This window comes from Idiotropiscis lumnitzeri, chromosome 1 (genome assembly GCF_059441095.1).
Source record: "Idiotropiscis lumnitzeri isolate Australia: NSW breed Sydney's pygmy pipehorse chromosome 1, RoL_Ilum_1.0, whole genome shotgun sequence".
In the NCBI taxonomy this organism is placed as follows: Eukaryota; Metazoa; Chordata; class Actinopteri; order Syngnathiformes; family Syngnathidae; genus Idiotropiscis; species Idiotropiscis lumnitzeri.
This window is the reverse complement of record NC_142391.1, coordinates 10,584,843-10,598,998: the sequence shown is the minus strand read 5'-3', so window position 1 is coordinate 10,598,998 and position 14,156 is coordinate 10,584,843. Positions and strand designations below refer to the sequence as shown.

The 14,156-nt window shown below is 40.0% G+C and overlaps 1 protein-coding gene across 1 annotated transcript in view; it reads left to right on the top strand.

Moving 5' to 3' along the window:
- The window catches only part of rnf144aa (ring finger protein 144aa), a 28,718-nt gene extending 15,135 nt beyond the window's left edge, over positions 1-13,583 (top strand). Inside the window, exons 3-9 of the mRNA XM_088316253.1 lie at positions 1,033-1,183; positions 2,496-2,600; positions 4,313-4,373; positions 7,067-7,283; positions 9,835-9,982; positions 10,723-10,812; positions 12,954-13,583. Of these exons, the coding sequence (XP_088172379.1) occupies positions 1,049-1,183; positions 2,496-2,600; positions 4,313-4,373; positions 7,067-7,283; positions 9,835-9,982; positions 10,723-10,812; positions 12,954-13,085 (888 nt within the window). The 5' untranslated portion in view covers positions 1,033-1,048 and the 3' untranslated portion in view covers positions 13,086-13,583. The remainder of the gene's footprint in view (positions 1-1,032; positions 1,184-2,495; positions 2,601-4,312; positions 4,374-7,066; positions 7,284-9,834; positions 9,983-10,722; positions 10,813-12,953) is intronic.
- Positions 13,584-14,156: the final 573 nt, after the last annotated feature.

Sequence of the window (14,156 nt, the reverse complement as noted above, 5' to 3'; positions counted from 1 at the left end):
GGTGCGCCTCAGATGGAGTGAGTGAGCCGACGCTGGTGAAAATAACTCTTTTGACTCTGCTGGTATTGAGACGCATTGGCGTGGAATGAATAAGTAAACTGTTTTTCTCTCCAGTATGGAAGGGAGCTGCATTGGTTTCTTTTTTTTTTCCCAGAACACAAAAAGTGAAGATGAAGTCATTTTGGATTTTTATGTCTTCCATTAGGGTTGTCCGGAGTCGATCACATGATCAGAAATCGGGCTGGTCATACGATTTTCAGCTGATCAGTATGAGTCGATTGACAGCATTGGGTTGAACATTGACACGAAAGTCAGAGCCGACATTCGAACCCCGAACTGTGCGACATCCTACCCAAGATGTTTATAAAATTCTACCCATCTTACATTGTGGAAAGAAAAATAAAACACATTTGTATTAGTGCTGTCAAGTGATTCATTTTTTTTAACTAATTAATCACAAAAAATTCCATGATTAATCGTAATGAATCACATTTTTCAACTACTATTTTTTGCGAAGCTTATAACAGATATTTACTTGAATAATATCTTGGAATTGATGCAAAATCACCAAATATGAAGTAGATTTAATTCAAAGACTGTTCTAATAGCTTTCTTGGATTCTTGAATACGATCGAAATGGAGACATCTTTGCAGACATTTATTTTCGAAACATTTCTCAAAACTGCCCACAAGCGCCACACTGCAGTAGTGTTGGTTTGCAAGGCCCAGTGGTAACTTAAACACAGTGTTTTGTTCTGAGACGTGCTAAAGACAGATAATACGGCACAATATTTGCAAAGTATGCAAATTATTTTTGAAGTAAATCAAACTGAGTTAATTGAGTTAAAATATTTAACTGAGTTAAAAAATTTTGGATTAATCGCCTGAGTTAGCGCTTTAATTTTGACAGCGCTAATTTGTATAGAGTGAGGTACTTATTGCCACCCATTTTTAATTTCCTCCAAAAATGTTTGACCACGTTAATGAATTTTTTCTTCCTTTTTTAAAATGTATTTATTTTTTTTGTTATAGCTCTGTGGCGGCGAAGATGACCGCGGCACGGTACCGTCCCACATGGGAGCTGGCCGTGGACCCCCTGGTCTCATGTAAGCTGTGCCTTGGAGAATTCCCCCTGGAGCAGATGACCACCATCACACAGTGCCAATGTATCTTCTGTACACTGGTGAGCAGCAACCAATCAACCTTCGATGAATACATTTTAGGAACCTGTTCATGTTTATGCTCTGAAGACTATTTTACTGGCTGTGGCTGCTAAGTTCAGCCTATTTAACTCATTCATTACCAGCCGAGTAAGAACAAAAAAATAAAAAATGGATCTTTGACGTCTTTAGCCGTCAATGGCATTAAATGAGGTAATGTTTGAGTTGACCGAAGTTTCAGAAAAGCTCCTCAAAGCCAAGCACAAGACGCAAGAGTGTGATGTGTGCGTGGGAATGATTGACACCTCGTCAGTCGCATCTTCTGTCTTTAATTGTTTGCCTTTCCTCCGATGTGTGCTTTAAATTCAGAATAACAGTTCGTAAAGTGGAGTCAGACGGTGATGTTTTCCAAAGGGATAGTTTTCTTTGGACTGGCAGTTTTAACCAAAATGATACAATTTTTTTTTTTTTTTTTTTAAATTGCCCTCCTCCCCCCTTTTTTTAGTTTGACTAATTTCAAATATATCTTGGTTCATCTAATTACACCGCCATAGTATAATGACCAAGGTGATTTTGTTTATAAAACCTCATGAAATAACTAAACTTTTTGTGAACGAAATAAAATTAAAACAAAAATGATTTGGAAAAAAAAAATATGTGAACATCTCCACTTATGCCCACTTCAACCTCTGAAAATCGGAGTTTTTCAATGATTGCCCCAGCTTTTAATGGCTGTGAAGCGTTAATCATCCCAGAATGCTCTGCATGACACAAAATGCACAACAGAAGAAAATTGTGACATTTGGAGATGCATTTTCCAGGCTGAGATGGCTAATTGCACACTGACGCCGTAAAAATTATATACTGGATGAGGGGTGACTCATGGCACTTTCCCAATGACGTCACTCGCTCGGCAACTCAAGTTCCTACGCAGTGTGGGAGGGGGCAACTCATGCCGACGCCCAAGTAGGTCACTGGGCCCCGTTTTAGAAACCCCCAAAAATACTCAGAAAACTGAAACGGTGAAAGTTGTCATTCTTTGCAAGTGTGATCAGCAATTGTCTTCAAACATGTCGAATGCATTTAGGAACAAATCTCTGAACTCGCTTTTAAAGTGAAAAATGTGCTGCACATTTGCAAAGCTGCCAAGCTAAATGTTTATCTTTTTTCGGTGTGATTTTTAGCTCTAAATGACATTCTCAGGATAGAGGATCAGAGCAAAACTCTTTGTCAAGTGTTAAGACTATTTGCTGTTCTGATTTTTCTTTTGTTTTAAATTCATTTATCTGCCGTATATGTCAGACTGTCTGATTATTCTTTATCCCTTCCCTGCAGTGCCTGAAGCAGTATGTGGAACTATTGATTAAAGAAGGCCTTGAAACTGCAATTAGCTGTCCAGACTCAGCCTGTCCAAAAAGAGGGCACTTGCAGGAAAATGAGGTATTGACGCCATCATTCAACTTTGTGATGACTCATGGCCAATATGAAGGCATATCCTGCAGCTTTTCAGGCTCTTAAACATCCCATTTATCCAACATATCCCCTAATTTGGTTTTGTAAGCAGTATATTCTTGAAAATGTTAAGACATCACTGAGTCCTGATACCTAAAATTTGACCTTCCTCTACTTTCATGGAAAGCGGTCGGGTATGATGTCTAGGGTTGGGCATTGAGTCTCAAGAATCGATTGGTACCTGCACGAACATTCCGATTCTCCCGCATACGTGAACACGCAGATCGAAAATGTGACTGAACTTAGCTGCAGTAAGTTAAAATGTTTTTGGGATGAACATAACATCATGGAGCTTTTCCAGTCAGGTTTTATGATGCTGCATTGTACAGAGTCATCCCTGTTAAGTTTTTACTGACATCCGCTTGGCTAATGACACTGGAGACTGTGTGTCTTGTTTTGTTGGACCTGACTGCAGCGTTTTGATATGGTGGACATTCGTATTTTGTTGACTCGTCCGCAGCACCACAAGGGCACGGTAGTGGTTAGAGTGGGTTGGAAACTATTTTGCAGGCAGGACTTTTTGTGTTAGCCGTGGTTGGTCTGAGTCCCGCTCTGCCCCAATGTCGTGTGGTGTTCCACAGGGTTCAATTTTGGGGCCCCAGCTATTTTCATTGTATGCTATCCTTAACACCACTTTTGGCCTTTTTGGAAGAAATCAAAACCCGGATGGCACTAAAGTACTTGAGCTTCAACAAAAATAAAAGTGAAAAATTTGTTTGGTCCCAGTGTCCCTTCTACATCTCACCCTGTTGGCTTGGCCCTCCTGGCATCTTATCTAAAGCCAACAATCTCAAATTTGGGTTTTAAATTGGACCAGCAAATTAGTGCTGTTGTTTAATCCATCTTTATTTTTATTTATTTATTTATTTATTTTTTTAATCAGAGGCAGATGAAAGCAAAGCATCTTCTTTCACAACAGCATTTAGAAACCGTAATCCATGCCTTCTTTACAGCTTGTCCAGACAACTGTATTGCACTCTGTTTTGACACTTACTACAAATTCAATTCTGGACTCCCTTTAATGGCTCTACGTACTTTTTAGAGTTCAATTTTTTATTTATTTATTTTTTATGGTTTTTAGGTTGTTTCATTTGTCATTAAATATTTAAATGGTCTCGCCGCATCTTACCTCTCTGAGCTCCTCCACCTCTACATAACTGTCCCCCGACTCAGGTCTGACGCTACTTGAGGACTATAAGGAGGCTCAGAGGGTATCGACTTTTTTTTTTTCATTGCTGGTCCCTCCTTTTGAAATTCCTGGTGAATGTTAAACAAGCCCCCCTCTGTCCATCTTTAAAACTTTTTTCATTTTATCTTTCGACCCAGCATGAGACTTGGCTTTGTTTTAATATTTTATTGTCTTCACTGATTTTTATGTTATTGATTTTTTTCACTGTCTTTGCCTTTTTTATCATTTGTTTAATTGGTAGCTTTTATTGTAAAGAGAATTGCCCCTACCTCAATTTAATATTTGTTCTCACCATCTTAACTATCCAAAGCCTGTTCATTTATTGAGTTTGATACTTTGAAGTTACCTATGACACAAGTTGTAATTTTTCGACCGTTTCAGAAATTCCCCACTCAATTGCTCAAATCACTAATTTAAACATTATTCCTTCCTTTTCTCCGGGCTCTTATAGATTGAGTGCATGGTGGCCACAGAGATGATGCAGAGATACAAGAAGCTTCAATTTGAAAGAGGTAAATCAATGCAAAAAACAAAAAAAAAAACAAGATGTAACTATTTAGCATGCGGCCACCTCAGCAGGGCTGTGGCTCGCTCGGCGATGGCCACTCTCACAGGCACGTGCATCCTCCGAGCCCCATGTGTGCTCCTCCCTCAGCTATTGTATTGCACAGCGCCACACAAAAGCGATGACGACAATGGCGACTGGACACGTGTGGCTGTACTGAGTCAATCATTTACACACGTTGACACGGTTTCCGGTGAAGTACACGCGCGCAGCGGGGCTTCGGGCGGAAACAATCATCAGTGTCATGCTGTCTTACTTCCTTTCCACATTAGAAACCATTTGCGCTGTTGTAGTCATGCAAATGTGTAATTATGAAAAAAAAAATAGTTGCAAGGTCCAAATTTTACGTGATGATTTGTTTTCAATGCAGGAAAGATGATGGCAGGTTCCGAGTTGTCGCCGACCGCTTTAATTGCTTTTGTACTAATGACCACATTTGCCGAGACCTCTCGCTGCTTTGGAGAACAGTAACCAAGCAACGCATTCATGCTTTTATGGCACTCAAACTGCGGGTTCACGCCTACACGCCAGCGCAAACTGGATGCTGAACTTGGTTCTTACTACAAGAATATGTGCAGAAGAAATTAACAAATTTGAAATAAGGGAGGGGGGGGGGCAATGACCAGAAAATGACAACATATGACGTTGAATGTTGGATATAGTAGATGTATTGCTTTAACGCTCCCATTTCTTCCAAAAAATGTAGACAGATTTATGAAATGCCGCCAAATGGAACAGATCACACATTAAATAGCATGATAGGGTGAGTCGAATGACATAAGAAAAGAGGAGCCGTATCAAATTGGTCCATCTCTCTTATCAAACGTTGCTTCTTGGTGACTCATAAGGGAACGGCAAAATCAAAACAACTGTTACGGCATCGGTATTCATTGTTTGAAGTGCTCCAGTTAGCCTTCGTGATTCACAGACCAGTTTATGATCTTTGTTTAGTTCCTGCACAGCATCACATTTATTTGATTTCATTTTGTAGATTGCGGTTTGTTTAAGACAAGGCCGTATATTTAAATGTAGTCTGGCTGCATCATGACTCTTTGTTGTACAAGTGATGTGCTGTAAAGATTTTATTTACTTGGTTTGAACCTCTTGCTGCATTAGATTTACAGCGATATAAAAATGTATCGGGTTGGGATATCTTTATTCAAATGCAGTCAATTTGAACAATTATTTAGATTTAGATTGAAATCACGTTGAAGGAAAGAATTGGTGTTTTCGAAAACTTAGTATCTTGTTCGACTATGTCTCAACTACCGACACTCAAAACTATCATCTCATGTCCATTCATCCCAACACGTTCAAGTTCTTTATTCTTCAAAACTATGCATTTCGTCATGAACAAAATGACCATGTAAATATCATCCATAATTCAAGCCGATTGCATTTTCATCATTGTCCTTATTTCTTTATCGGAATTATTTTATATTCTTATTTTCGCAAGTTTGGGGACTTGCTGTGTTATGTAGAAATGCGTGCTGGTCAAAATCAAATAATCATGTAAAAAAACAAAAAAAACAAACATATTTTTGTATTCCTTTAAATATAACTTGAAAGGACAACAAGAAGCAAAAATAATAATTGACTCAAAATATAGCAATTGAAAAAAAAACAAATACTGGCTCATGTCATGCATGGATAGAGTACACTCTGAGAACGCAAGAAATTTGCAATTGATCCTTATAAATAACTTGTTTTTCGCAGATTGGGAAGAAGTTTTACCTTGGAATAGTGTTATCGCACCTGTGTGTGTGTCTTTGTTCCCGCTGCGTTTTTGTGCAAGTATTCGCCATTTGGGAGAATATCACGCCAAGGCCAAGGCCAAGTTCTTGTTAGCATTTAAATGGGATATTAAATTGACTTTAGCATTAGCAGCTAGCAAGGGTTTAAAAATAAAAATGAAGAATGTTTTGTATTTGAATACACAATGTGTGTAATTCTTTTTGTTATGTTTAATTTGACAGTAAAGTCCAACTGGCGTGTCATTAAAGATTTTGAATGCTAAGGGTCAACAGAGTCACATACGCTAAATTATGCAACATGATGCATTCAGGGTAGTGATGGGAAAACGAAGCTTCACATTTGCTTCATGAACCAGTTGTTGTATTTTTGAGTCCTCTCGATGGCGCTGTTGGTTGAAACAAAGGGTTTAAAAAAAGGCAAGTTGCTGTGCTTTCAGCCCAATGTTAAACAAAGAGTGCCCTCTAGAGGAGTCCAAAAATACTACAGCTCGTTCATGAAGCAGATTTGAAGCTTCATTTTCCCATCATTAATTCAGGGTACTTTCGCAACGACGGGAACTTGGAAATGCATAGCGCCGTTCTTCACATTTATAGTTCTCCTTTGATTATAACGTAAAGATTAAGAGAAGGCAAAATCCAAATTGTGATTAAATTTCAATAAGCATCCAGCCCAAATGTGCCAATTGTACTTCTAACTTTCATTACTAACAATTTTCTGCTGGCAAAACACAGAATTAAATTGAGCTGATCAATTCCTTGGGCCCATTTTTTACTGTTGACACATGTTGACTAGTAACTAATTAAAAACTATTATTGTGGCTGTGCAATGTCTCCATTTGAAAGGGCACGTGTCAATGATTGTGACCTTTTCATTTTGTACCATCAGAGGTGCTGTTGGACCCTTGCCGGACGTGGTGTCCCTCCTCGACCTGCCAAGCAGTGTGCCAACTGAAGGAGGCTGATTCACCGGCACTACCCCAGTTGGTCCAATGTGCCGTTTGCGCGCTTGAGTTCTGTTCGACCTGCAAGGCCAACTGGCACCCTGGCCAGGTCTGCTCAGAGAACAACCTTCCCATCACCTCTTTCCTGCCAGGGGAGAACAGGTACCGTTTCTTATCTCCTTCATCTTAAGACCTGCATGCTTCTGTTGTGATGTCAGAAAGGAATGTGTGGCGTTGACTTGCGTCACAAGAATTTTTTCTGTGATAATGACTAAAATCTGTTCACACCTTGATGACCTACTTTAACAAAGATAAATAAAACACACAAAGGTTTTACAGCACCCGACATTTATCTTTGGCTGAGAAAAGTTGTTCAAGTCTTAGCAACAAATATACTTTCTTGAACAAATTTCTCTTTATATGTTTGTCTTTGCGTGCCCTGCGATTGGCTGGTAACTAATTCAGGTGTGTACCCCGCCTATTGTCTAAAGACGGCTTTGATAGGCTCCAGCACGACCCTCGTGAGGATAAGCGCTTTAGATAATGGATGGATGAATGGTAAATAATAGAAATTCCTTCCCTTAATGAGGAGGAGTGCTATTAATAAAAACAGATTTCAAGCATTGTAAACATGAAGGCATATAACATTTATTTTTTTTAAACATTACCTTTAACTTCATTTGTGGTAAAAATCAGTCACCGCCCACTCCATTGTTACGGTCCAAGTGTTGTAGAATATGAGAAATGATCGACACTCAAAATGATTTAAAAGAATTCAATCGAAATTGACCAAATTTGAGCTTATCAATAAATTTCCATTGAAAGTCTCCATCTTAACATTTCCAATTTCTATTTCTTTAGCTACACTTGGACAAAACATTTCAAGAAAATGAATAGAAATGTCTTGTCCACTGCAACGAAAACCATAAAAATATAATTGTCTAGGATTTGCATAAAGCAGCCATTACAGTTCTAAATTGTTAAAAATCAGGGTAATTGAATAACTGCATTTATCTTTATTTATTATTTAAACACCCTAAATTGACACTCGCCAACCGGCATGACTCACTCCACTTCAAATGAGACATATTGACAAGTAGCGATCGGTACGTCATACTCTGGCCACCTCACCTAAGTGCCATGTGTCAATAAAATGCCGGATTCATGAAGTGCATCCACAGTTTAAAGCTGATAGCTCGCCCGGCTGACTCAGCCAGCGCTCCATCTTAGATTAATACGAAGGTTTAAAACAATAAGCTCCAACTAAAATGTGGTCTCACCTGGGCACCCTGCCCATTTTCAGCATGGAGGGGTTCCAGAAGAGGGCTGCCCCGAGACGCTCTGCATGGAGCTGACCCATTTCTCTGTGATATCCTCTTACTGTGGAAAAAGTCATTAGGCCTGTCAGGCTTCCTCGCTCAGAGGCCGCAGTGGAGCCAGAGAGGATTAGCAAGTCTACGCTTAGAACGACAAGTTTATTCTTTGCACACCTGACCTTTTATCGCAACTTTTAAATTCAGTGTGAGTAGAAACTGATACCTGATCAGGCAAATTTTGGATTACGGTCTGTTTTAAAATTGCTGCATACACACACTGCTGTTGACCTGCGTTTGGCTCCAGGAGGAGCGCAAAAGAATGTGAAAAGCTGCCAATCAGATAAAATGCTAAAGTAGATTTATTTGATTGGCGTTTGTGGAGATTGCTCCAGAAATAACAGAATGTGGAGCACACAAAAGTAGATCAGTGGCGTCATGTATTTTTGACGCCAAGTTTGATGTGATGATAAATATTTGTCGCGTTTCACATTGCGTGAAATGTCTTCTGGTTCAATTGACTGTGCGCCTGGGCATCATTTTGTTTTATGGACGAAATTTCAACTATCTTAAAAAGACGACTAAAAGGCTACAAAGAATGAAAGATGAAATGCGGTGTAAAGAAATTCTAAATACACATAAAAATCGTGTGTGTGCGTGCATGTAACAACTTATCTTATTAGCGTTGTGACAATAAAATGACAAAAGTCGCAAAATTATCTCAATTCTGTTTAGTTGGGTGGCGCTTGTTTAAAAGAAAAACGACGTTGGATTGTTTTTGTAATAGCTCTACTGGAGTAAAAAAAATCACTTTTGACTGTTAAAAACATGTTGATGAAAATAAGGTTATTCTTTTCCTCTATCAACTCATTCAATCCAGAAGACATACATATACATTTTCAAAAATGTAGTTCTCGCCTCCCAAAGACGTATTTATACGTCTTAACTTTTTCGCGTCATAGCTATGTGTTTTTATAGCATTAGAGCACAATATTCTGTTGGCCTCGCAAAATCGGTCAAAATCCAGAAAAATTGGAAAACTGGAATTGAGGGGTTTCCACGAGTGAAAATTTCTGGGATTAAATGAGTTAATGAGGAACATAATCCAAAATTATACAATTCCAAATTGTCGGTCTCCTCATTTTTTCTACCTCTTCCTGATAACGATCATCTTTCCACTTGCCCCAAACGACCGAAACACTGCAACAAATAATAAAACTCACCTCATTTCATTCCAATATTATTGTTTGCTAAATTAGTGAGGGATAATGCACATGAACACCGCACCAGTTTGTACCCTGTTATGAACCTTTTTGTGTGCTGTGATGCAATGTAATTGTTATGTAATTATGTGCAGCAACGGCGGGATTAAACAACAGCCTCGTGTCTTTTTGTTCCAGCTCGTTCTATAAGAATGACGAGGACGACGCCCCCATCAAGCGCTGTCCTAAATGCAAAGTGTACATCGAGAGGGACGAGGGCTGTGCGCAGATGATGTGCAAGAACTGCAAGCACGCCTTCTGCTGGTACTGTCTGGAATCCCTTGATGTGAGTAGGCCCTCGCCTTCTAATAATTCCGACATGTTGAAAAGCAAGGGAAATGATTTCATTTCATTGCATGTTTATTTCTCTGCAATCCATCAAGAGACTTGCTGATAGCAGGAGAGCACTGCATCTTATGTAATTACACAAGGCTCGAAATATTTTTTTTTTGTTTTTGTCGACCAGTTTTGTGAATCAATGTCTTAATTCGAGGAATAACTTAATAACTATTTAACTAACTAGGAATAACAATTTTTTTCTTTTCAGGTTGAGCTCAGGGACTTAAAACAATTGTTTTATTGAACGATTAAAAAAAAAGAACATTTTTTTTTCCTTTTTTGTATAATCTGCTGTTTTTATTTCTTTAATTCACAATGCGTGTAGCAGCAAACTATGCACGTGTGCGTGCATGTGTATGTATTACTACGCTCGTGTACTTGCCGATGATGTCAGCCTCCAGTGTGCACTACCTCTCTCGACGTGAGTGACACATGTGCTTGCAGCCCAGCGAAGCTTTTTGGGAGCATCTCTGTGTTTGATTTTCAGTTTTGCTATTCAATGTGTTTTGATGAAATGCAGATTTTGCCAACTAAATTATTTCAAGCTGTGTAGCAGGTGTACAAGAACATCCATCTAGGTCACATGGGTCCTTTTGAGATTGCATTACTTTTGTTTTGCACAACAGTTGCGTACGCCTTTTGAGATTGCTCCGGTGTAATCTGTTTTTGTGCGCGTGTGTATGACAGGACGACTTCCTCCTTATCCACTATGACAAAGGGCCATGTCGAAACAAACTGGGCCACTCCAGGGCGTCTGTTATCTGGCACAGAACACAGGTGAGAACCGCTCCTCCCCTGGCGCGCACTCTCAAGGGCACCAAGTGGCTTTGCACGTGCTCTGTCCATCCCTCTCTCTCTCTCGCTGTCTCTGTCTGCGTCGGGCTCGCCTGAGCTGGCACACACACGTGCATTCCTTCTAAGTTATCTTTAGAGCACAATGGAAGAAAAAGGACGGGTAGCATCGTCGTCCTAAGCCGATTATGTGCACCTTTTCACATATTCGCAGGGTTTACGTAACCAATGTTCTGCTCTATTTATCAGATAGAAAACAAAAGCAAAGAGCCAATATCCGATAAGGCTAAAATTAAAAACATTTGCTAAAACTGCGTTCATCGTGGATTGTAATTGCTTTTTTTTTTTTTTTAAAGTGACAGTCGGTCCATTTCAGATACGCTTATTGAACTGGCGGCTACCTGCAGCTGTTTTAACTCCTAAAACGCCAAAAAGTTAACAAAATCCATCTCCGTATTGTGACCCAGTGTAAATAAAATCCAAACCAAGTAGCGCACACCAATTTCTGTTTTTAAATGCGCTTCTTTCTTGGGTCATGGGCGGATTACAGGTCTTCGGTTTATATGTAAATTAATACACATACATCAAATATTAGACTCAAACAAATATTGCAGATTTGTGCGGTGATAACAAAGTGAAGTGAGATCTTCTGGTTCTGCCTACTTATCCAATCACATTCCCCACTGAGATCCTATCAAAAACAGGAGGACTCACTCTCACACAAAAATACGCAGTCAATGCTGTCCTGTGTTCGAACAGGTGAAGATGAACTGAAAGATCCGTCGGCACTATAGACCCGGTTAGATATAATTACACTGACGGATAAAAACCCTCTTCCGTCAGTGCTTAGCTCGCTTTTTTTTTTCCATCAGTAAAACCAGCGTCTGTCAGTGACAACTTCTACATTTTCGTCATTCCAAACCAAGATTTACTTGCTTGTTTCGTCAAGATATTCACAGGGTACTGTGTCGCTTTTGTCCAGCCTCCTTCTTCTGTCATTATTTGCATACACAGTGGCATCTGTTGCCCAGTGGGGCAGGCTGAGTCACACAATTACAGTTCAGCTGGTGGGGGAGCAAGCTACGGCATCACTTGCTTGTAGTGTGCGTGCATGCGTGTCTTTGTTTGGCTTGCCTCATTTCACGCCCTTGTTTCTCCTTCGCCTCCTCTCACGCATTCAGACATACAAAATATCCACCAGCACAACCTTGCCATGATAACAATTGCGCCAATCTGATCACTTCAATTCATATGGATCTTCAGTTGTGTGCGAGTAGCATGCCAAGGTGCTTTTGGGTTTAGTGATGAAAACACATGTGTCTGACTCTGACCTCACAAAGAGGAGCAATGGCATTGCGGTATGTGGATGTTGCATGTGACTGCGTATTTGTGCAAAACAACTCGGTGTCTCCAAATTAGCTTGTGTGTGGCGCCCTCTTGTGGTCATGTAACCGACCTGCTCAAGTCAAGAGCACACTTTTTTTAATTAGATGGCAGTTTAATTGTTTTTAAAAGTAGAATAATATCAAATGATCCGATTTTGAATCCTCTTTAAATTTAATTTAGTGGATGGGGACATTTTCTATTGCTTTGTTGGATTTTAAACCATGTAAAATATTTTTTGAAATACATATCGAGAGTGATAAAATTGTCCTGATTATTTTTTTTTTCAGATTTTCTTTTTTTTTTTTTTTTACATGTTGCGAACATGACTACAAATAAACCCTAGGAAATGTTTAACGTTCTCACAGCCAGAAAAAAAATACATAGACAATTATAATGTCTTTTTGCGGTGGGGTTAAAATAAAAAACTGAAAAAAGGACAAAACAAAACAGACGCTTTTAATAACAGTTGTAACAATAAGCGACAGCTCTTGCATCAATAGCGAAAAAATGTGAGTAATTAACACTCCTTGAAAATATTTATAAAAGCCTATATTATTGGTTTAAATATAGCCTATATGCCTTGATTCCCCAAAACATGATTTTCACCTCACCTTAAATGTTACCTTAATTGGACCTTTGTTATCTTCGATCAATAGGGGGTAATTGGCGTCTAATTCATCTTGATTATAAGTTTAGTGTGCCTTCTTAAGCTTTGTTTAATGCTTGTTATCTCTTTGCAGGTGGTGGGGATCTTTGCTGGATTTGGCCTACTCCTGCTGGTCGCCTCCCCCTTCCTCCTCCTGGCCACGCCCATCGTGCTGTGCTGCAAGTGCAAGTGCAGTAAAGGCGACGACGACCCTTTGCCCACCTAAACGCCGCCGCAGAGAGCCAATGATGTTGAAAGCCGCTCAAAGGATGGCCCATCTTCATTCTGAGCCCCCCCCCCACTCTTCTTTCTTTCACACTGCCCCCCCCCATCCCCCCACCAGCTTTAAGCGCTTCATTTTACGGGGCTGAGCCTGCACGAAGCTCGGGCTGCTTTGCGATCCATCGCTCTGCATGGTAAATAAGCGAGTGGACAGTGTGTCCTTGAAGAGACGGGTGCAGGGTCCAAGACCCCCGCCCATGGGTCAGACTTGTCATAAATTGGTGGTTTGGGGGCAGCAAGTGGGCGCCGCTTTAAGTGCTTCTGCTGTCGATGAGATATCACAACTATTATGAGAGTTTTTTTTTTCTCATCTGGACAATGAACTGCTCTCATCTTATTGTACTCAACTAAAGCCCTCCCACCACATCACCTGATGTAGCTCTACAGGTTGAGTCCAGTAGCATTAGAGGCGCACCTCGCATGTTCGGTGTTCACTCGATTTGCACACGTTGATGGTTGAGGTAGAGACTACTACGCTCAGATCAGTACAGCGCGTCCCCTTCAATGATGTCATTGTTTTACAACCTCGCGCTTTTAATAGAACTGAGTCATGTCTACTGTATGTACTGTCTTGTACTTTTAACAACCTTTAAGAAATGTGTATTATTAAGGGGGGTCGCCGCTCGTGCGTGCACGTGCATCTTCGTCGAGTGGCACTCCCCTTTTTCAAATTCAGTGCCGACTTAAAAGCCAATCAGAGGACTTTTTTTTCTTTCTTTCTTTCTTTTTTTTTTTTTTTTTTTAAATCCTTGTTTCTCTTAAAGAGATGTCTCTCCTTTAATACACCGGCCGCCCAAGTGGTGGTCTAGCCAAAACAGAAACAAATAGCCTTAGGATTGAGAATAGCCAAAAGCAGCCATTTCCCCCCTCCGTGTGGTAAATCCAAATATACTGTACAATCCCAGGGAAAATGTGTACAAAGACCTTTCAAAGTGTCTGTCAAGGTCTGTGTTCTGATGATTCTATGATGTCATTCATGTGTCACTCTGTTAATAGCCATACTTGTTGGGGAAGG